Source organism: Trachypithecus francoisi, unplaced genomic scaffold (assembly GCF_009764315.1).
Source record: "Trachypithecus francoisi isolate TF-2019V2 unplaced genomic scaffold, Tfra_2.0 Lachesis_group11, whole genome shotgun sequence".
Lineage (NCBI taxonomy): Eukaryota > Metazoa > Chordata > Mammalia > Primates > Cercopithecidae > Trachypithecus > Trachypithecus francoisi.
The window spans coordinates 24,210,192-24,234,012 of NW_022681456.1; the positions used below are offsets into that span (position 1 = coordinate 24,210,192).

General features: G+C 46.6%; 1 protein-coding gene across 1 annotated transcript; it reads right to left on the reverse strand.

Moving 5' to 3' along the window:
- Positions 1-949: 949 nt before the first annotated feature.
- UNG (uracil DNA glycosylase) lies at positions 950-23,366 on the reverse strand. The gene is made up of 7 exons (XM_033220712.1): positions 23,109-23,366; positions 22,294-22,500; positions 21,644-21,739; positions 19,123-19,220; positions 18,053-18,141; positions 15,728-15,906; positions 950-2,122 (listed from the first exon to the last, which is right to left on the reverse strand). The coding sequence occupies exons 1-7, from the start codon at positions 23,238-23,240 to the stop codon at positions 1,982-1,984; spliced, it is 942 nt and encodes a 313-aa protein (XP_033076603.1). The 5' UTR covers positions 23,241-23,366; the 3' UTR covers positions 950-1,981.
- Positions 23,367-23,821: the final 455 nt, after the last annotated feature.

A 23,821-nucleotide genomic window follows, 5' to 3' on the forward strand; every position in this document is an offset into this window, starting at 1 on the left:
CCGAGATCACGCCACTGTACTCCAGCCTGAGCCACAGAGCGAGACTCCCTTTAAAAAAAAAAGAAAGAGGCCGGGCGCGGTGGCTCAAGCCTGTAATCCCAGCACTTTGGGAGGCCGAGACGGGCGGATCACGAGGTCAGGAGATCGAGACCATCCTGGCTAACACGGTGAAACCCCATCTCTACTAAAAATACAAAAACTAGCCGGGCGAGGTGGCGGGCGCCTGTAGTCCCAGCTACTCGGGAGGCTGAGGCAGGAGAATGGCATAAACCCGGGAGGCGGAGCTTGCAGTGAGCTGAGATCTGGCCACTGCACTCCAGTCCGGGCGACAGAGACTCCGCCTCAAAAAAAAAAAAAAAAAAAAAAAAGAAAGAAAGAAAGAAAAAGAAAAAAAAAAAAAGCACACTTGTGGCTTCTTTCTTCGGACACTGGGGGACCCCGCAGATCATCATGGCAGCCCCCACTACCTGAGCCTGGGCCGCGGGCCAGTGCGTCATCAGGGAGTCTTCCTGGAGCCCTGGCCTCACTTCCGAGTTCCAGATGTCTCGGAGTCTAGAAACACGGGTTGAGGGTGGGATGCAGGAGGCTCCCCTCGATCGTCACAGGGCTTGGCAGAACGTAGCCACGACAGGCACGCCATGTTCCCCGAAGAAATGCTTTCTTCAGGCCGGAAGTTACCCCCTGGGGTCTCCACTGACTGCAGCCGGCGCTCCTCGGTGCTCGGAGTTGGAGCGCTGCTCCAGGACAGGGGTTGGGCCCAGCGCTCACTGCAGCCAGCGGAAGGTTGGGCGGCTCCACTGAGCCGCAGGGCGGGGAGGAGGGGCAAGGGCGGCCCCTCCTGCAGACAATGGTTGCTATGGGGAGCCTGGGAGGCGCCAAGGACAAGGGCAGCCCAAGGACGTCCATGGATGCCCCGGTCCGGACCCACAAAGGACACTTGCACAAAACAAACTTTTAACAAACTTTTATTAACAAACCTTGCGTAGGGCCAACTCTAACCCGACTAACAGCATAAACAGCATTGCTAACAAGGTCAAGGAGGGAGATGCAGACGCAATAAAGACTGTCTCTTAAAAAAAGGATTGGGAAAAAAAATATATATATATATCTGCATGAGTACTTTTTAAAAAACTAAAACTTTCCAGTGTTGCAGAAAAAAATATCCCAAAGTGATTTCAGTCGCTTAAAAAAACAGCACTTGGCAGTCTGTGCTGCCTTAAAAACCCCAACTGGAGATAACCCTAGGAGAAAATCACCCCTACCCCATAAAGACAAAATTCCCTTTTCTCCTCTTCCTTGTTCAAATTCCACTGCTTATTCCACCAACACCCAAGGAATAACAAGACCCAGTTTACTTCTCTTGGCCCCTTATCTGATAAGGCTCACAGCAATCTTAACCTCTACTACAATCAGCAAATTGAGCCCTAATTTCTGGGCCAGATTCTGGAAAGTTGCAAAACATCCTTATGCTTCGAGGGGCCTGAGGACTCCTTCAAAGATCAAGGGGGCAGTGGAAAGGGCAGAAACTGGCATGCCTGCCCTGCAGGGCTGAGACAAGGGGACCTTTCTAAGCAAAAACACCCCAACATCTGTCACTGAAAGTCTAACCAGGCAAAACCAATGAGCAGCAGGCGCCAAACTAGGGCTGTGCCTGAAAGGTGGACATCTCCCCGCTTTCGCCATAAAGGCAAGGGAGATAGAGACAGCCAACTGAGTATTTGACCTCCTCTGTCTTCTGAAAAGTTTGCGTATTTTAGGCCAAAGCCATGTTGCAGAGAAAGACATTTGGTCAAAGGGTAGCCTTTGCTGTTTATGGCTGAATATAGCTGCCATTCCTGGACAGCCTGGTTTGTGGCTGCTTTCTGGAAGCTTTTCCCCCTTATGCAGAGTACTTAAGAATTAATAGGAAAATTTTCAGTGGAACTTCGTAACTGACAAACACGTTAACAGCAGCTTCTCAAAGGCCACCCTCAGCCGATGATCACAGCTCCTTCCAGTCGATGGGCTTCTTGCCAGACTTCTGCAGCAGCTCATTGGTCTTTGAAAAGTGTCTACATCCAAAGAACCCTCTATACACTGACAAAGGGGAAGGATGAGCCGTCTGTAGTACATGGTGCCGCTTCTGAAAAAGATCAAGAATAAAAGGTGGCAGATTTGGAACTTCAAAAAAAAATTCTTTTTTTTGAGACGGAGTCTTGCTCTGTCCCTAGGCTGGAGTGCAGTGGCGTGATCTGGGCTCACTGCAATCTCTGCCTCCCAGGTTCAAGCGATTCTCCTGCCTCAGCCTCCCAAGTAGCTGGGACTACAGGCACACGCCACCACACCCAGCTAATTTTTGTATTTTTAGTAGAGATGGGGTTTCACCAGGTTGGCCAGGATGGTCTCGATCTCTTGACCTCGTGATCCGCTCGCCTTGGCCTCCTAAAAGTGCTGGGATTACAGGCATGAGCCAACGCGCCGGTCGGGATTTTTTTTTTTTTTTTTTTTTTAAAGAAAGGAAGGACTGTGGCTGTTGCACTTTAAGACCCTGTGCAATTGCCCTTTGCCCTCTAAATTCTCTCCCTTCCAAAGTGGAGCATTCAGCATTTGCATTAGAACATTAGTCCATTTGTTGAGCAACTCCCTACCTTTGCTAGGCTCTGAGATGCAAAGAGGACCACCCTCTGCCTTCAAATTCACAATTATCTATGCAATTTTCAAGTGCCCCTATCATACAGCCAGCAATTTCCACTGCTAAGACTGTATTTGCTAAAGGACACCATGATGCATACACACACACAGATAAACTCAACTTATTAATACAATGGATGGCGTTAACATCTTGGAAAATGCATCCTAAGTAGAAAATATCCTAAGTTGAAGATATATTTATGACATATAATCTGCTGAACATCATAGCTTAACCTACCCTACCTTAAACATGCTCAGAACACCTACATTAGCCCACAGTTGGGCAAAACAAAGCTTCTTTAACAATGAAGTGTTTAGTACCTCATGTAACTCATCGAACACTGTGCTGAAAGTGAAAAATAGAATGGGGCCAGTCATGGTGGCTCACACCTATAATCCCAGTGCCAAGGCAGAAGGACTGCATGGGGCCAGTTTACAACCAACTGAGGCAACATAGCGAGACCCCATCTCTACAAAAAAATTAAAAAGTTAGCCAAGTGTGATGGCACACACCTGTAGTTCTAGCTACACAGGAGACTGAGGTGGGAGGATCACTTGAGCCCAGGAGTTTGAGGCTGCAAAGAGCTATAATCGTGCCACTGCACCCCAACCTGGGTGACAGAGCAAGAGTAAGATCTTTTTTTTTTTTTGAGATGGGGTCTCACTCTGTCACCTAGGATAGAGTGTAGTGGCATGATCGCAGCTCACTGTAGCCTCCACCTCCCAGGCTCAAGTGACTCTACCACCTCAGCCTCCTGAGTAGCTAGGGCCACAGGCGCATGCCACCACACCAGGCTAATTTTTTGTGTTTTTTAGAGACAGGGTCTTACTATGTTGCCCAGGCTGTTCTCAAACCACTGAGCTCAAGTGATCCGCCACCTTGGCCTCTCAAAGTGTTGGGATTACAGGCGTGAGCCATTGCTCCCAGCCAAGAGACCTGGTCTCTTAAAGAAAGAAAAAAAGTGTGAATGCTCAAAGTATGGTTATACACCATTGTAAAGTCGAAAAAAAATCAAGTCAAACTTATAAGCCAGGGACCAGTTGTACCTACACAAATAGGAACATATAGGAACATATAAAGGGACTCACTGACACACTGCTTATGTCAGCTAAAACCTAGTATACAATTCAATGTTATAAAACTGGCTAAATGTATTTTTCTAAAGTTCTTAAAATGTAACACCACGTGACTCCTAGAAAAACATGTAGAAGATAAATATACTGATGAGATGACCTCCAAAATTTATCAAGTGAACAAAATACAAAATAATTTCATTTTTAAAAAACTTTAGAAAAATACCCAAGACATTGTATTAAGTAGTTCCTTTAAGAGAAAGTAATAGTGGAAGCCATTTACTTTCCACTTTCTGAACTCTCTGAACAGTCTTACAGCTCCTAAGAAGAATTTAAAAAAAAAAAACAGAAATCTTGCCACAAAAATGGAATAGTCAGCTGGGCGCGGTGGCTCACGCCTGTAATCCCAGCACTTTGGGAGGCCGAGGTGGGTGGATCACCTGAGGTCAGGAGTTCAAGACCAGCCTGACCAAACACAAAGAAATGTCTCTACTAAAAATACAAAATTAGCTGGGCGTGGTGGCTCACGCCTGTAATCCCAGCACTTTGGGAGGCCGAGGTGGGTGGATCACCTGAGGTCAGGAGTTCAAGACCAGCCTGACCAAACACAAAGAAATGTCTCTACTAAAAATACAAAATTAGCTGGGCGTGGTGGCACATGCCTGTAATCCCAGCTACTCAGGAGGCTGAGGCAGGAGAATCACTTGAACCTGGGAGGCAGAGGTTGTGGTGAGCTGAGGTTATGATATTGCACTTCAGCCTGGGCAACAAGAGTGAAATTCTGTCTCAAAAAAAAAAAAAAGGAATAGTCAGCAGCCAGGTGTGGTAGCTCACGCCTGTAATCCTAGCACTTTGGGAGGCTGAGGCAGGAGGATCGTTTAAGCCCTGGAGTTCAAGACCAGCCTGGGTAACATGGTGAAACCCTCTCTCTACAAAAAAATACAAAAATTAGCCAGGTGTGGTGGCTCACACCTGTGGTCCCGGCTACTCAGGAGGTTGAGGCCGCAGTGAGCTGAGATCGAGTCAGTGCATTCCAGCCTGGCAGATTTGAGACAGAGCTAGACCCTGTCTCAAAAGAAAAAAAAGCAATAGTCATACATCACCTAATGACAGGGATGCATTCTGAGAAGTGTGTTAGGCAATTTCACTGCTATCCGTACACCATAGGGCGTCTTTACACAAACCCAAATGGGATAACCTTATACTACGCACCTAGGCTACATGGTGTAGTTTATTGCTCCTGGTCTACAAACCTGTGCAGCACGTTACTGTACTGAATACTGTAGGCAGTTGTAACACAATGGTAGGCATTTGTGTATCTAAACATAGAAAAGATGCAGTAAAAATTGGTGGGAGCAAGCCCCATAAAATCTGGCCATAAACTGGTCCCAAAATTGGCCATAAATAAAATCTCTGCAGCACTGTGATATGTCCCTAATGGCCCTAACACACAAGCTGGAAGGTTGTGAGTTTACCGGAATGAGGGCAAGGAACACCTGGTCTGCCCAGGGTGGAAAACCGCTTAAAGGCATTGTTTTTTTTTTTGAGACGGAGTCTCGCTCTGTCGCCCAGGCTGGAGTGCAGTGGCGGGATCTCTACTCACTGCAAGCTCCGCCTCCCAGGTTCACACCATTCTCCTGCCTCAGCCTCCCATGTAGCTGGGACTACAGGCGCCTGCCCCCTCACCCAGCTAATTTTTATATTTTAAGTAGGGACGGCGTTTTACCGTGTTAGTCAGGATGGTCTCGATCTCCTGACCTCGTGATCCGCCCGTCTCGGCCTCCCAAAGTGCTGGGATTACAGGTGTGAGCCACCGCGCCCGGCCAAAGGCATTCTTAAGCCACAAACAATAGCATGAGCTATCTGTGTCTTCAAGGAGTGCTCCTGCTGCAGTTAACTAGCCCAATCTAGTCATTTAATTTGGTCCATCCCTTCGTCTCCCATAAGGGATACTTTTAGTTAATTTAATATCTGTAGAAACAATGCTAATGACTGGTTTGCTGTTAATAAATATGTGGGTAAATCGATGTTCAGGGCTCCCAGCTCTGAAGGCTGTGAGACCCCTGATTTCCCACTTCACACCTCTATATTTCAGTGTGTGTGTCTTTAATTCCTCTAGAACCGCTGGGTTAGGGTCTCCCCGACTGAGCTGGTCTCGGCAAATGGCGTCCATTCGTGGGGGCTCGTATCCAGGTCAAAGGGTCACCGGAGCAATGGATGGAATGGAAAACTAGCTGGAGGACACCCGAGTACTCTTAAAGCAATCCCTGTGGTAAGAAGGGGAGCTCGGAAGCATCAGGGTAAGAATAGGACAGGTATTGGGTCTGGTTCGTTCCACCTAGGAACTTTTTCACACTAATGAGGAGGAGGAAGGAGAGTATAGTGAAGTAACAGAAGAGGTTACAGAGCATGTTTATTTGCCAGCTAAAGCTAAAGCGGCAAAGGAAGGAGCGGTTCATTCCTACCCTTCTGCACCCCCTCATTATTATTTTGAAGAAAATGACCCTCCAGATCTTTCTTTTCTGGAGGACATTGGGTGAAAAGTAGTCACCCCAGTGACTATTCGAGCAGCGCCTCGAGCGACCACTCATAGTTCTATTCAGGCAGGAATTCAGCAAGCTAGACGAGAGGGTGATTTAGAGGCTTGGCAGTTCCCTGTTAGAATACACCCCCCAGATCAACATGGAAATATTATAGCTACATTTGAGCCTTTTCTTTTTAAATTACTCAAAGAATTAAAACAAGCAACAAATCAGTACGGAGCAGGTTCTCCTTTTGTAATGGGACTGTTAGAGAATGTTGCTGTTTCCAGTCGGATGATTCCTACTGACTGGGACGCTCTTACTCGAACTTGTCTAACTCCTGCTCAATTCTTACAATTTAAAACTTGGTGGGCAGATGAAGCTTCCATTCAGACTGCTCGCAATGCCCAGGCCCAACCTCAAATTAATGTAACTGCGGACCAACTTTTGGGAGTCGGTGGCTGGGCTGGTTTAGATGCACAAGTGATCATGCAGGACGATGCCATAGAACAGCTTAGGGGAATGTGCATTAGAGCTTGGGGAAAAAAAAACACTTCAGGTGGGAAACAATACCCTTCCTTTAGTGCTATAAAACAGGGACCAAGGGAACTGTATGTTGATTTTATAGCTCGGTTACAGGAGTCTCTTAAAAAGATGATTGCAGATTCGGCTGCTCAGGATATAGTGTTGCAGTTATTAGCTTTCGACAATGCGAATCCCGATTGCCAGGCTGCTCTGTGACCTATCAGAGGGAAAGCACATTTAGTTGATTATATCAAGGCCTGTGATGGTATTGGAGGTAATCTGCATCAAGCCACTTTGTTGGCACAGGCAATGGCAGGACTGACAGTAGATAAAGGAAATACTCCATTTCCTGGAGCTCGTTTTAACTTGGGAAGCATGGTCATACTAAAAAAGAATGTAGATAAAATCAGCGAGTCAGGCCGCCATATAGGGAAAAAAAGAAAACGACTGAGCCTGAAATATGTCCAAAATGTAAAAAAGGAAAACACTGGGCTAGTCAGTGTCATTCTAAGTTTGATAAAGAAGGCAACCCAATTTTGGGAAATGCCATGAGGGGCCCGTCCTGGGCCCCGCTCTAAACCGAGGCATTTCCAGCTCAGGCCATTGCCTCACCCCTGTACAATGTCTGTCCCCCGCCACAGCCGGTAGTGCCGCAGTAGATTTATACTGCACAAAAGCCGGGAGCCTTCTGCCTGGGGAACCCCCGCAAAAGGTCCCAACAGGAGTCTGTGGACCCTTGCCAGCAGGGACAATAGGATTACTTTTAGGAAGGTCTAGTTTGAGTCTAAAAGACGTACAAATACATACAGGAGTTACTGATTCAGATTATAATGGGGAAATTCAAACTGTGATATCTACTGCTGTTCCCTGGAAAGCACAGCCAGGAGAGCACACAGCCCAGCTCCTGATTGTGCCGTATGTGGGAATGGGAAAAAGTGAAATGAAACGAACAGGAGGATTTGGAAGCACAAATAAACAAAGCAAAGCAGCTTATTGGGTCAATCAAATTACTGATAAACATCCTACCTGGGAAATAACTATTCAAGGAAAGAAATTTAAAGGTTTGGTAGATACAGGAGCGGACATTTCAATCATTTCTCTACAGCACTGGCCGTCCACATGGCCAATTCAACCCGCTCAATTTAACATAGTCAGAGTTGCTAAAGCCGCTGAAGTACATCAAAGTAGTTATATTTTGCATTGTGAGGGGCCCGACGGACAACCTGGTGCTATTCAACCAATTATAACTTTTGTACCTATGGATTTATGGGGAAGAGATTTATTACAAAAATGGGGAGCACAAGTTCTAATTCCAGAACAATTACAGAGCCCTAAAAGTCAACATACAATGCATCACATGGGGTATGTCCCTGGTATGGGACTAGAAAAAAATCTGCAAGGTTTGGAAGAGCCGCTTCAAGCGGAAAAACAAAGTTCCCGCCAAAGATTAGGAAATAATTTTTGATGGCGGCAATTGTTAAGCCTCCAGAACCTATACCTTTAAAATGGTTAACAGATAAGCCAATTTGGATAGAACAATGACTGCTAAGTAAAGAAAAACTGGACACTTTAGAGAAATTAGTAGCTGAACAGTTAGAAAAATGGGCTCATGGCTCCAACATTTTCCCCGTGGAATTCTCTAGCTTTCGTAATTAAGAAAAAATCAGGCAAATGGAGAATGTTAACTGACTTAAGAGCCATCAATTCAGTTATACAACCTATGGGAGCATTACAGCCAGGATTGCCTTCTCCTGCTATAATTACAAAAAATTGGCCTTTATTAGTCATAGATTTAAAAGACTGTTTCTTTACTATCCCTTTAGCTGAGCAAGACTGTGAACAGTTTGCATTTACAATTCCTGCAGTAAACAACCTGCAGCCTGCTAAGCTTATCATTGGAAAGTGTTGCCACAGGGCATGTTAAACTGTCTATTTGCCAGACTTATGTGGGGCAAGCAATTGAACCTACTGGTAAAATATTTTCAGTGTTACATTATTCACTATATGGATGATATACTTTGTGCTGCCCCTACTCGAGAAATATTACTCCAATGTCAAGATCACTTGCAAAACTGGCTTTCTCGTGCTGGTTTAATTATACCTCCTGACAAAATTCAGACTATTCCTCCTTACTCCTACTCGGGGACCTTAGTAAATGACACTATCATTATGCCACAGAAAGTAACCATATGTAGGGATAAATTAAAAACATTAAATGATTTTCAAAAATTACTAGGGGATATTAATTGGATACGACCTGCTCTAGGTATTCCTACCTAGGCCATGAGTAATGTTTCCTATCCTTAGAGGAAATCCTAGTCTCACCAGCCCTCGGCAATTAACAAAGGAGGCGGAGGCAGAGTTACAACTGATTGAGAAGCAAGTCCATAAAGCTCAGATAAATAGAGTAGATCCAGAGAAGACTCTGGATTTGCTAATTTTTTCAACTCAGCATTCACCTTCTGGTGTTATTGTCCAAGAACAGGAGGACTTAGGAGAGTGGCTTTTTCTTCCACATACTAATTCACGGACTCTAACTCCTTATTTAGATCAAATCGCTACTATGATCGGGATTGGGAGAACTCAGATTGTTAAATTACATGGATATGATCCTGGAAAAATTATTGTTCCTCTCACGAAGGCACAAATACAGCAAGCTTTCATAAATAGTCTTACTTGGCAAACCCATTTAGCTGACTTTGTGGGTATTCTCGATAATCATTTTCCTAAAATGAAGCTGCTTGAGTTTTTTTTTTTTTTTTTTTTTTTTCAGATGGAGTCTCGCTCTGTAGCCCGGGCTGGAGTGCAGTGGCCGGATCTCAGCTCACTGCAAGCTCCGCCTCCCGGGTTCACGCCATTCTCCTGCCTCAGCCTCCCGAGTAGCTGGGACTACAGGCGCCCGCCACCTCGCCTGGCTAGTTTTTTGTATTTTTAGTAGAGACGGGGTTTCACCGTGTTAGCCAGGATGGTCTCGATCTCCTGACCTCGTGACCCGCCCGCCTCGGCCTCCCAAAGTACTGGGATTACAGGCTTGAGCCACCGCGCCCGGCCGCTGCTTGAGTTTTTTAATTAACTAATTGGATTCTCCCTAAAGTAACAAATTTAAACCAATTGAAGGTGCTGAGAATGTTTTTACAGATGGGTCTAGTAATGGTAAAACTTCTTATTCTGGCTCAAAAAGTGAAGTTTTTCAGACGCCCTATACTTCAGCTCGAAAAGCGGAGCTTGTAGCTGTAACTGAGGTATTGACTGTTTTTGATATGCCTATTAATGTGATTTCTGCTTCTTCATATGTGGTTCATTCCACACAGTTAACTGAAAATTCTCAGTTACGATTTTATACAGATGAACAACTGATGACTTTATTTACCCAACTGCAAACAGCAGTTAGAAGTAGAACGCACCCTTTTTACATCACTCACATCAGGGCTCATACACCTCTTCCAGGACCTTTGACTGAAGGAAATCAAACAGCTATCGCCTTATTGCTACTGCAATATCTAACGACAGATACTTTCACAGTTTACCCATGTTAATGCCTCTGGTCTCAAACGCAGATACAGCATTACCTGGAAAGAAGCTAAAGCTATTATTCAGCAATGCCCAACTTGCCAAATGGTACATTCCTCATCTTTTACAAGATGAGTTAATCCTCGAGGACTGGAACCTAACTCTATTTGGCAAATGGACGTCACACGTTCCCTCCTTTGGGAGACTAGCTTACGTACATGTATGCATAGACACCTTTTCTCACTTTGGGCTACACACCAAACAGGAGAGCCTTCTGCTTGTGTTAAATGTCATCTTTTGCAATGTTCTGCAGTGATGGGCATTCCAACTTCTGCCTGTTTTAAGATAATGCCCCAGGCTATACTAGCCAAACTCTAGCTACGTTTTTCTCTGTGTGGAATATTAAACACATTACTGGTATCCCATACAATTCTCAAGGACAAGCCATAGTGTAAAGAACGAGTCTCTTCCTAGAACAGCAGTTGCAAAAGCAGAAAGGGAGAAACAATGATGGAACCCCACGGATGCCACTGAACCCAGCATTATTAACTTGGAATTGTCTGAGCCTTCCCAAAGGCCAGATGTTATCAGCAGCTGAACAGCATCTACAGAAACCAGCTGCAAAGACAGAAACAGAACTGATTTGGTGGAGAGATCCGATAACAAAAAGTTGGGAAACAGGTAAAGTAATAACTTGGGGTAGAGGTTATGCTTGTATTTCTCCAGGCCGGAAACCATCAAGACACCTAAAACTTTATCATGAGCCAGATGCCGAGGAAGAGACTCCAGGAGGATCCCGAGGACCCCCGGTTGCAGCCATGTTGAGGCTGACGCTGAGGAGGACCCAAACTGTCATGAGCAACACCTGTCGAACACAGCCACCCACCTTGGGACAGATCAAGAAGTTGTCACAGATGGCAGAAGAAAACCTGAGGAAAGCAGGACAACCAGTCACAATGAATAATTGAATGGTAGCTATGACAGAGGTGATCACCACTGCCGTGAGCATTCCTTCAATAAGGGCTGGCAATAATGCCTGGACGCAATCACTCTGACAGTTACACATGCTTTCTGATCTCACTATTTACCACAATAAATCTGCTCCTAAAATTGGGGCATACCGCCCTCAAAAACCTATTTGTAAACAGGACTGGACCCAGTCAGAAAAAAATGAACGTACTTGTTTAGGAAGATTGCTTTGCAGAACAGGCAGAAGTGCTGCACAATTTTTACGGAATCGTTATTAATTGGTCCCCTAAGGGGATGTTTAGCTTGAATCCAACCTCTCAGTCTGCGTGCCATGGCCACACTATGTTCAGATGATCTGAACAAAATAGTCAGATGGTAGAAATGATATGAAGTACGGCAAAAGTTCCTATTATCTGGAACCATGGCGGTATAGTGGCACCTTAACCTCAAATGATATGGCCCGCTCTAGGAGCTAAACATAAGAATTTGTGGAAACTATTAATGCCTTAAAAAGACCAAAATTTGGGAAAGAATAAAAAAACATCTAGAAGGACACTCTACAAACTTGTTTTTGGATATAGCAAAATTAAAAGAACAAATATTTAAAGTATCCCAGCCACACCTGACCTTAATGCCAGGAACTGGAGTGCTTAAAGGAGCTGCAGACAGATTAGCAGCTAGTAACCCATTTAAATGGATAAAAACACTTGGAAGCTCTGTGATTTCTATGATGACTGTGCTTTTAACCTATGTTGTTTTCTTGTCTGTAGATGCGGATCCTGACTCCTGAGAGAAGTAGCTCACCGTGACAAAGCTGCCCTTGCTTTTAGCTCTTTGCAAATCAAAGAAAGGAGACATGTTGGAAGCAAGCCCCCCCAAAATCTGGCATAAACAAAATCTCTGCAGCACTGTGACATGTTCATAATGGCCCTAACACCCAAGCTGGAAGGCTGTGGGTTTATGGGAATGAGGGCAAGGAACACCTGGCCTGCCAAGGGGGGAAAACCGCTTAAAGGCGTTCTTAAGCCACAAACAATAGCATGAGCGATCTGTCTTCAGGGCGTGTTCCTGCTGCAGTTAACTAACCCAACCTATTCATTTAATTCAGTCCATCCCTTCATCTCCCATAAGGGATACTTTTAGTTAATTTAATAGCTATAGAAACAATGCTAATGACTGGTTATTAACTGCTAATTGCTGTTAATAAATAAGTGGGTATATCTCTGTTCGGGGCTCTCAGCACTGAAGGCTATGCTACCCCTGATTTCCCACTTCACATCTCTATATTTCAGTGTGTGTGTCTTTAATTCCTCTAGCACCGCTGGGTTAGGGTCTTCCTGAATGAGCTGATCTCGGCAAAAAATATTATACATATATACATATATATATTTTTGAGATGGAGTCTCACTCTGTCAACAGGCTGAAGTACAGTGGCATGATCTCAGCTAACTGCAACCTCCGCCTCCCAGGTTCAAGCAATTCTCCTGCCTCAGCCTCCCAAGTAGCTGGGACTACAGGCACACCCCGCCACACCTGGTTAATTTTTTGTATTTTAGTAGAGACAGGGTTTCACCATGTCGCCCAGGCTAGTTTCAAACTCCCTTGACCTCCCAAAGTGCTGGGATAACAGGCATGAGTCACCACATCCGGCCACAATATTATAATCTTATGGGACCATCATCATATATGCAGTTTATGACTGAAACATCATTATGTGGCACATGACCACTTTGATTTTTAAAAAATGTCAACTGTCGTTATTTTAACAGGGAGATATAGACCATTTTTGTTTTCCTCTTCCTTTCAGTATATAAAAACTAACAAATCACTGTTTCTCAAAACACTCCTGCCTTCAAGGGGCTCAGTCCAGAAGGGGTGATGAGGGGTGATGATTAAAGTCAGGCAATCCAGTGTGGTTAAGAGCACAGAGCCTGGAGCCAGACTGCCCGGGGTTGAGGTCTACCTCTACCACTCAGTAAGCTGTACCACAGAGGAGTTGCTGCAACTCTAAGCTGCTTCAGCTTTCATTGGTAGACTGGGAATAACAATAGCGCCCAGCTTATGAAGTTACTGTGACCAATCAAATGAGGATCACAGGTGCTGAGTGTGATAAGAAGTCATGCACATCAAGTGCTGAACACACATGCAAGCAGCACAGGCCCCTGTAAATGTCAGCCCTGCAGAGCTCTAAAGAATCCCAGAGGAAAATGACCTCCACACAGTGGGCAGAGCAAGCAGGATATGCAAAGGCAGGGAACTGAGGCACCATGAAAAAGTAAAGGGGAATGGATCAGCCTGGAGATCAGAGTGCAAAGAGGGATAGAGTTATGTCTGGGAGGCTGGTTGGGGGCCACGCCCCCAACCCCCTGAAATCAGATCTTCAGTCTAAGGCAAGGCCTTCCAGGGAGAAAGCATCAGAACCCTCCAGGCAAGATTAGGTGAGGGCCTGAATGAAGGCAAAGGTGGTCAGGCAGGGACAGATTTGGAGGGGGAAGAAAGAATACAGATATGAATGACTGACTGCATATGGGAAGCGGGGGAAAAAAGGACAGAAAAGGGGAGAGAGGTAGGCAGGTGTCAGTAATGGAATCAGATCTGGCTGGACAACTGGGCAGATGGTGGTGCTTTTTGCTGCTAGGGAATACAGAGGAGCAAGTTTAGTAAAGCATGGATGAGAAAAGGAGAAACTTAGTTGGGAAATGTTGAATTTGGCATGTTTATGCGGCAGTAGTAAGAAGGCACTCTATAGATTAGGAGAGACACTGGGCTGGAGATACGCAATTTGGCTTTAATGACCAAGCTACTTTAACAACTGTTTACTTTCAGACCAAACCATGATTAAAGATTACCAAAATACTGGGGAGGAGCAACACTGGCAGTAAACCTCCCTAAGGGATAGACATTAGCAATTACTCTCACCCATACTTCTTACATACCCAGATCATCACATCTTAGCAATCCATACCAGTCAGATCTTAGGTCACTCATAAAAAATATTAGCTGGGTGTGGTGGCATGCAACTGTAATCCTAGCTACTTGGGAGGCTGAGGCAGGAGAATTGCTTAAACCCAGGAGGCAGAGGTTACAGTGAGCTGAGATCGTGCCACTGCACTCCAGCCTGGGCGACAGAGTGAGACTCCATCTCAAAAAACAAGTGCTCAACCTAGTACCCATACAAGGTAGGGGTTGAATATATGTGTGCATTTCTGATACCCCCGTTCCCTCCTGCTGATACACCAGAAGCTATTGTCAGGTTACCTCCGCTAAGCCCTTGCCTTCGATTATTGAAGCATTTATTCTATAATTTCTCCCCCACCCAATGTCTCTCCCATTTGCCAGGGATGAACACTCACCCCTGGCTCCTCTCCTTTCCCCACCCCATCTCTCCCTCCTCCACTCTGTGGCTCTCCATCAAGCCTTCATCTCTAGTCTATCACGGTTCTCCTGGAGAAGGATGACAGTGGCTCATGCCCGAGGGGCAGCAGTGGCGAATGAGAAGCAGAAGGACCGGGGTGTTTTGGGAGGCAGAGTTGATGGGATTTACTGATGGAATGGAGGATTCAAGGCTGACTTTTAGGTCTCTATTTCCACAACCAGGTATCGAAGTGCTTCAGTAAAAGAAGGGGAAGAAGGGAGGTAGCAGATGGGGGAAGATGCAGGGAGGGGAGCCACGGGTTTGGTCGTGTTGGGTATCTGCAATTAGGCTTCGGGATTAATAATGATCATTGATAGGCCAGGTGTGGCGGCTCATGCCTATAATCCTAACACTTTGGAGGCTAAGGAGGGCGAATCACTTGAGATCAGGAGTTCAAAACCAGCCTGGCCAACATGGTGAAACCCCGTCTCTACTAAAAAATACAAAAAAATTAGCTGGGTGTGGTGGCAGGCGCCTATAATCCCAGCTACTCGGGAGGCTGAGGCAGAATCGCTTAAACTCAGGAGGCAGAGGTTGCAGTGAGCCGAAATCGTACCACTGCACTCCAGCCTGGGTGTCAGAGCGAGACTCCATCTGAAAAAACAAACAAAACAACCCAGAAACAAAACAATAACGATCACTGATAGTATTCTCATGGGCAAATTAAATTCGTGATTGAGTGGAATTGTGTTTTCTATATGCTCCCAAATTTCTTGGAAGCCAGAAACATGCCTCATTCATCACTTGTTAACTGAGTGGTACCCAGGGACTTGTATCTTGTAGACACCAAGTTCATGCCTACAGCACCAACTGCGTTCAGTCACAAGTTGGCCAGCTGCTTTCCTCATACACAACTCATTACTCCTGTAATTTGTCCAAATTCTTTGGAAACCCTTATAACAGGCCTAAGGGAATATAAAAGTTATTTTATAACATGGATTTTCCAGGACCAAACACAGCAGAGACTCCTAGAATTCTTTACATTGTTTTTATAGTGTTAAAAAAAATAAAAAGAAAGAAAGAAAAAGAAAACAAAACATACCCTATCAATGGCACTGCCCTTCTTCTGAGCATAAGAGCCCCAGAGCAAGAAAACAAGGCCATTTGAGTTCTGATTTAGCCAGGACACAACTGCATCGGTGAATTGCTCCCAGCCTCTCTCCTTATGAGAGTTGGCTTGATGGGCCCGAACCGTGAGGACAGCGTTGAGTAGGAGAACACCTACACACATGAGAGAAATAGGTTAAATGTAGGCTCAGGCAAATCAGCCCAATACCCAGCAACAGGCGCTAAATCAATGATGAAACCAGGGCTTGATGGGATCCAGTGTAGCAGAATGAAATAGGCCATAAGGCCAGCGCACCCTCTGAGCAGGATTAGAAAGAGTTTTATTCTCATAGCTGCCTTTTTGGCTTCTTCCAAGTTTACTACAGTGAACATGCCTTATATCCCTCATGACGATGGATTGTCCTAAAAAATATCTTAAGTGATGTTAAATAATCCGAGAACACAAAAAGCAGGACAAAATGTTCCATAGAAATGAAAATCAAATTGCAAGAAACCAAAGAGTAAACATTCTTTCCTTATCCTGGTTGTAGACAATTTGTTTTAAAAAAAAAAAAAAGTACATAAGCAGAAAAAGATGCAACTGTAAAGAAATAAGAAAGAAAAAAACATGAAAAAAATTAAAAGAAAAAGAAAAATCTCCTAGATCGGTATTAACAATCCAAATGTCAAAATGAGCAGACTGCAGCCACCTTCAGAGCAGTCAAAAGTGAGGTGGATAAATTTAAAATATTAACAAGGAACAAACCTTTGTCTTGCAAACTGTAATTAACATACAAGTGGACAGGCACTGTGGCTCATACCTATAACAACAGCCCCTGGAAGGACCTCAAGGACAGGAGTTCAAGATTAGCTTGGGCAACATAGTGAGATTCCATCTCTACAAAATAAAATAAAAATCAGCCGGGCATGGCCAGGCGTGGTGGCTCACACCTGTAATCCCAGCAATTTGGGAGGCCAAGGCAGGTGGATCACCTGAGGTCAGCAGTTTGAGACCAGCCTGACCAACATGGAGAAACACCGTCTCTGCTAAGAATATAAAATTAGCCAGGCGTGGTGGTGCATGCCTGTAATCCCAGCTACTTGGGAGGCTGTGACAGAATTTCTTGAACCCAGGAGGCAGAGGTTACAGTGAGCCAAGATCGTGCCATTGCACTCCAGCCTGGGCAACAAGAGCAAAACTCCATCTCAAAAAAAAAAAAAAAAAAAAAATTTTCAGCTGGGCATAGTGGTGTGCTCCTGGCTCCTGTGGTCCCAGTTACCTGGGAGGCTGAGGTGGGAGGATCACTTGAGCCTGGGAGGTTGAGGCTACAGTGAGCCATGATCACACCACTGTACTTCAGCCTGGGTGACAGAGTGAGACCCTGTCTCAAAAACAGAGAAAGAAGACAGAAAGGAAGAAAGAAAAGAAGACAGGAAGGAAGGAAGGAAGGAAGGAAGGAAGGAAGGAAGGACGGACGGAAGGAAGGAAGGAAGGGGAAGGGAAGGGAGGAAGGAAGGAAGGCAGACAGACAGAAAGACAGAAAGAAAGAAAAAGAAAGAAAACTGGCTGCAGGATAAAACAGATTTTTTTTTTTTTTGAGATGGAGTCTTGCTCTGTAGTCCAGGCTGGGATGCAGTGGTGCGATCTCGGCTCACTGCAACCTCCACCTCCAGGGTTCAAGCAATTCTCTGCTTCAGCCTCACGAGTAGCTGGGATTACAGGCGCTCACCACCATGCCCGGCTAATTTTTGTATTTTTAGTAGAGACGAGGTTGTACCATATTGGCCAGGCTGGTCTTGAACTCTTGACCTCATGATCCACCCGCCTCGGCCTCCCAAAGTGCTGGGATTACAGATGTGATCCAACGCACCTGGCCAAAACAGACTTTTTCACATCTATAAATTAGTCATTTAATTCGCATTCTCTAGTTCTTTATTAAAACTCTTTAAAAATATAAACAAGCAAGACAGAAAAGACTGTCAGTATCAGTCTAAAAAACATAGAGCAGGCTGGGCGTGGTGGCTCACGCCTGTAATCCCAGCACCTTGGGAAGCCGAGGCGGGCGGATCACCTGAGGTCAGGAGTTCGAGACCAGCCTGGCCAACAACATAGTGAAACCCTGTCTCTACTAAAAATACATGACAAAATTAGCCAGGTATGGTGGCTCATGCCTGTGGTCCCTACTCGGGAGGCTGAGGCATGAGAATCACCTGAACCTGGGAGGCAGAGGTTGCAGTAAGCTGAGATCGCACCACTGCACTCTAGCCTGGGCAACAGTGAGACTCAGTCTCAAAAAAAATCTAGCAATGGCTGGCTTACCTTGCTTGGCCCATCCAGATAAATCTCCATGGCCAGGATGAACAAAATCCTCTATGTCTGTAGATAGCTCTTTATAAATGTTCTCCAAACTGAAAGCAAGTCACAAGAAAAACAAAAAACAGAATCTTAAGCATAATTTTGAAAGCTTAGTAATGTCTAAGACATATGTGAAAGAGTTAGAGGTTATAGCCAGCCCTTGGAAGGGACACTGGCACATACGGCACCCATTAATGAGATCAACAATGCTAGTACTCCTTCTAACAGGTGAATCTGCCAAAGACCTTTACTTTAGTCTGTGCTTGGATTTAACAGCACTCTGGAAAACCTAAGTAAATCAACCCAGCAGTTATAACCGAGACCCCCACTGTTGCTCAGGGACAGTTTTCTGTCCTTAGCATATTTATTATATTATATACCAAATCCTCCAAAGCAGTGGTTCGTTTTTTTTTTTTTTTTTTGAGACAGAGTCTTGCTCTGTCGCCCAGGCTAGAGTGCAGTAGCAGGATCTCGGCTCACTGCAACCTCTGCCTCCCAGAATCCAGTGATTCTCCTGCCTCAGCCTCCTGAGTAGCTGGCATTACAGGCACCGGCCACCTCATCTAGCTAATTTTTTTATTTTTAGTAGAAACAGAGTTTCACCATCTTGGCCAGGCTGGTCTCGAACTCCTGACCTCGTGATCCACCCGCCTCGGTCTCCCAAAGTGCTGGGATTACAGGCATGAGCCACTGCGCCCGGCCCAAAGCAGTGGTTCTTAACCGGGGTGATTTTGCCACCCCCCAAGGGACTCTTGGCAATGTCTGCACATTTTTCATTGTCACAAGTTGGGGGTTGCTCCTGGCATCCAGTGGTAAAGGCCAGGGATGTGGCACAAGATCCTGCAATAGCACAGGACTCCTCTCCTCCTCCACAACAAAGAATGACTCAGCCCCAAGTGTCAATGGTGCTGAGGTTGAGAAATCCTCCTTAAAGGCTAGTGAACAGTGCCCCAGATAGTCCCACTTGTAATATGCTAAGTACATATCTGAAAGGAATCACGTCTGGACTGCAGTCACCTGTAAAGCAACTGTACCTGGGTGGAGGCGGAACAGGCCTTTGAACACTAAAGCAGAGCCCGTGAGCTTGATTAGGTCCATGATATGGATCCTGTCCCAGGATGACAACCTTCACCTGTGAACCATCAGGGGTCCGGAATTAAACGATACTGTAATGTAAGCAGCACAGACCTTGCCTCAAACAAACATAAACAAAACAAAACACTTCTATGGCATAGATCGCTAATAGAAGAGTTGCTGGTCAAAGGATGAGCGTATTTTAAACTTGCAAAGATATGTACCTAGCTGCTTTTTAAATGTTTTGAGACTGGGTTTTGCTCTGTTGCTCAGGCTGAAGTGCAGTGGTGCAATCACAGCTCATGGCAACCTCGCCCTCCTGTGCTCAAGTGGTCCTCCCACCTGAGCCTCCAGAGTAGCTGGGACCACAGGACTGCACCACTATGCCCACCTAATTAAAAAAATTTTTTTTTTGTAGAGACAGGGCCTCCCTTATATTGCTGAGGCTGGTCTCAAATTCCTGAGATCAAGGGATCCTCCCTCCTCGGCCTCCCAAAATGCTGGGATTACAGGCATGAGCCACTGTGCCTGGCCCCCAGTTACTTTTCAACGAATTAAAGCAATTCAGGGCCGGGAACGCACCAGTGCGCCTCCACAGCTGACGTACTCTATCCTTCAGAATCCAGCTCCAGATGTTCCCATGACCAGGAGGCTTTTGGGGACCTTTTGTCCCTCCCCTTGGTGTTCACACCATGTCAACTTACTCTTGTGTGAAACAGCTCTCCCAGTGCTGGGCTGTCAGGAAGCCCTGCGGGCCCATCTGATCCTCGTAGGTTTGAAACTGGTTTCTGAGCATCCCCTCAAAATATTCCTGTTAAGTATTCCCTGTTTATTCAGAATAGGGCATTCAAACAAGAAGCAAACTAGTATTGATCTTAACAGGATTTAATTTAGCTTCAAAACCAAAGAGCTAGATTCTAAATTCTTACTCTAAAATTAAACTTATGAGATGTTCTAAGTATTAGCTGTGGCTGCCTTATCGAGATGGTTTATTCACCTATTTCCCTTCTATGTCACTAAATTTCTACTTCACAGATATTCACTAAATCACAAGATTCTTGCCCCAGTTTACAAAATGGGGGAGGAAAACGGGTAAGAAACTAAAAGTGCAGTGTCAGCAGGTGCTAAATGCATCGTAGCGGCTCAGAGGAAAACCGGATCAGAGGTAGCAGGCAACAGACTTCAAGGAGGTGCCACAGAGGTATCCACTTGATTTTTAAGAGACAGAAGTGGGAAGGGGTTTGCCACACTGTCCAACTCTGGAGTGGGAGAGTGGGAGGTGGAGGTAAGGCTGAGTGGTAGGACGTGGCCCTATTTAAAGAGGGCTGCTCTGCTTTCATAGTTCAACAGTGAGGAGCCACGGTTTTTTGTTTTTGTTTTTTGAGACAAGGTCTGCCTCTATTGACTAGGCTGGAGTGCAGTGGTATGATCTCAGCTCACTGCAACCTCCGCCTCCTGGGCTCACGCGATTCTCCCACCTCAGCCTCCCAAGTAACTGGGATTACAGGCATGCACCACCATGCCTGGCTAATTTCGGTTTTTTAGGAGACACCAGGTTTCATTGGCCAGGCTGGTCTTGAACTCCCGATCTCAAATGATCCTCCCACTTTGGCCTCCCAAAGTGCTGGGATTACAGGCATGAGCCACCGTGCCCAGCCCCACGGACTTTTGAACACGAGATGGATGAGAGCCGCCAACCAGCAACTGTTATACAAGACAAAATAAAGCAAAGGGATCTGTTAACAGAACCACAAAACTATTCAGGCCAGAAAGTCAAGAGCTTGAAAGTGCTAACTATAAAGCAGTGTGGTCAGGTCAAGGTGGGGTTGACTATAACAAGCTGCAAAAGATTTAACTGCTTTGTGTGTCAGTCTGAACTTCATCACCACCATAATATCTAACACTGTGAGAGGTTAGTTTCAGGATTTAAAAAAAACACAAGAAATAAGAGCACAGGATGTACACAGTTCTTTTGCTGCATAAATAGCATGTGGTAAACATTAAAAAGAGTAAATAGAGACAAACAGTCAGCCAAACCTCACAATTTCAGTGTTTTATTTACTACTGAATGATGGACTGTGGCTTAACTCCAGTGTCCCTGATTTAAAAATACTATTTGACTCCTTCTCCCCAATAAAAATCATCAACAAGGCCGGGCGCGGTGGCTCAAGCCTGTAATCCCAGCACTTTGGGAGGCCGAGGCGGGCGGATCACGAGGTCAGGAGATCGAGACCATCCTGGCGAACACTGTGAAACCCCGTCTCTACTAAAAAATACAAAAAACTAGCCGGGCGAGGTGGCGGGCGTCTGTAGTCCCAGCTACTCGGGAGGCTGAGGCAGGAGAATGGCGTGAACCCGGGAGGCGGAGCTTGCAGTGAGCTGAGATCCGGCCACTGCACTCCAGCCTGGGCGACAGAGCAAGACTCGGTCTCAAAAAAAAAAAAAAAAAAAAAAAAAAAATCATCAACAAGTTATACTTACATCTCTTATGTCACACATCTGGGTCCAGGTGAAGACTTGGTGTGGGGGTGGATAAACAGTGTAATGCTTTCTTTCTTCTGCAACAAATCCCATTAGCTGATTTAAAGATAAACTAGACTTAAAATCAGATTCTCATTGGAAGCCATAAGAATTAAATAAGAAAGCTTCTACTGCAAATTATTTGGAACATCATTAGTTCTTTGTCATGTTTTATGTCCAAATTCTTTTAAAAAACAACCAACAAAAACAGGCCTGCCCCCCGCCCCCACCAAGTGGTTCAATCAGGCCAATTCCCTGCCTTTTTTTCTGGGCTGGGTCCTAACAGTGCCACTCCTCCCGGCTTTTTAAAGCTCAAGCCAGGTTTCATTCAGGATGGTTGGTGGTTTTACTATGCCAGCCTTTCCTGGACAATAGACTATGTGACTTAAATGAATCCATGATACCATCTCACGGGTCGTTAACAACTTTAACCAATATAAAAGTGCAGACTGAAACATCATGGCTTTCTTTTACCCCCTTTGTGAGTAAAGGACGTTGAAGGGGGTACAACCTAAGCCTATGGAAACATGAACTTCGCCGGCCGCGGTAACAAGACAAAGGGCCGGAAGCCTCCACATTTACCCTTATAGAAGATGCATTTCCATATTTACCTTGATAAAATACGGTTTTCCGAACTCCCCGCTGAGGTGCTTCTTCCAGCTCTCCCCAAAGCCCACAGGCACGTTGCGGGCCGCAAGTCTGAGCAGGGCCGCGGCCTTGTTCCTCTGGATCCGGTCCAACTGCTCAGCACTCAGTGGCGAGGAGGACGGCGTCCCGGGCTCCTCCTGCGCTGCCGGGGCCTTCTTGGCGGGGTTGGCCTGCAAGGGGTCCCCGCAGAGGCGGCTCAAGAGCTGCAGAGGCCCCTTCCCAGGAGTCCGCAGCTTCTGGCCCAACCCCCATGGCCCAAGGCAGAAGACGCCCATTAGTGGAGCAGGTCGCAGCAAAAGAGGACAATAGGAGCCCAGGACTGGGCCCAGTCCGGGAATTGGGAATTAGATTCTAAACTGGAGCGGGGAGTGAGGCTGGGAAGCGGCCCCGTGGAGCATCAAGGGGACTGCAGACCCTGCACCGAAGTGCCCCGCCCCGCCAGACCCGCCCCCCACGCCCCCACGTGGCCTTTTCGCGGCAAAACTCCCTCTGGGGTCCCGCCCCCTCTCCCCTCTGATTGGACAACGCACGGAACCAGGCGGGCCTGCGGCGCGCGGATTGGCGCCATGGGCGCCGAGGCGCGTCGCCATTGGCTGATCCCTCAGCATGGCGGCCCATGGGGGACAGCGGCGGCTGTTTTGAACACGTGAAGGCTATTTGGAAAGCGGGGACCGGGTTTACCGAGTTAGAGGCGCGCTGCTGCACGCCCTCAGTCAGGCGGGACCCACCGCCTTCCTCCCCCTTCACCCCCCAGTCCTGGCCCCACGCCGCGCCTCACCGCCGCATCTCCGTTCTCCTCAGGCACGGCCGCCACGCCAGTCCCCAGGACGGCCGGCTCGGGGCTGGGGGCGCGTCGCTTCCTGGCGGGGCTAGGGGAGAAGAAGGAGTAGAGCGTCTTCTGGCCGATCATCCCGGAGCCGAGGAGGCAGCGAACGCGCACCGCCCGGGAACCCGCGAGGCTGGCCCTGGCTGTGGCGGTCAGCAATTGGCGCCAAGCGACCCGCGCATGCTCCGAGCGGGGGGCTTTGCTGGGGGCAGGGGGGCGGTGGAAGGCCCAGTGCGCATGTGCGGGAGGGGCTGGAGTGCAGCGCCACTAGGAGGAGGTGGGGCGTGCAATGGTGCCCGCGGGCCTATTCATTCATGCCCTCAACGCACCTCTGCCCTTTGGAAAGGCTCTCCAGGCTCAGCTGCAAGAAGAAAAGACTGGCCGGGTGCGGTGGCCCACGCCTGTAATCCTAGCGCTTTGGGAGGCTCAGGAGGGAGGATCGCTTGAGGCCAGAGGGTCGGAGCTGTAGTGAGCTTTGATCGCGCCATTGCACCCAGCCTGGGCGACAGAGCGAGACCCTGTCTCTGGGGATGGGAGGGAAAAAAAGTACCTGGCCCTTAGGGGTGTTGTTGGAGTGCAATGAACAATATAATAGTATTGTCCGGGCTTGACGGCTCACGTCTGTAATCCCAGCACTGTAATCCGAGGCGTCTCAAAAACAAACA

Excerpts from the sequence above, each read along its gene's own strand:
- UNG (XM_033220712.1), bottom strand. The coding sequence starts at position 23,240 with ATGATCGGCCAGAAGACGCTCTACTCCTTCTTCTCCCCTAGCCCCGCC. Across the intron at positions 22,501-23,108 it reads AGGAGAACGGAGATGCGGCG|GCCAACCCCGCCAAGAAGGC; the intron begins GTGAGGCGCGGC and ends GACCCCTTGCAG. Across the intron at positions 19,221-21,643 it reads AGATGTGTGACATAAGAGAT|GTGAAGGTTGTCATCCTGGG; the intron begins GTAAGTATAACT and ends GATGGTTCACAG.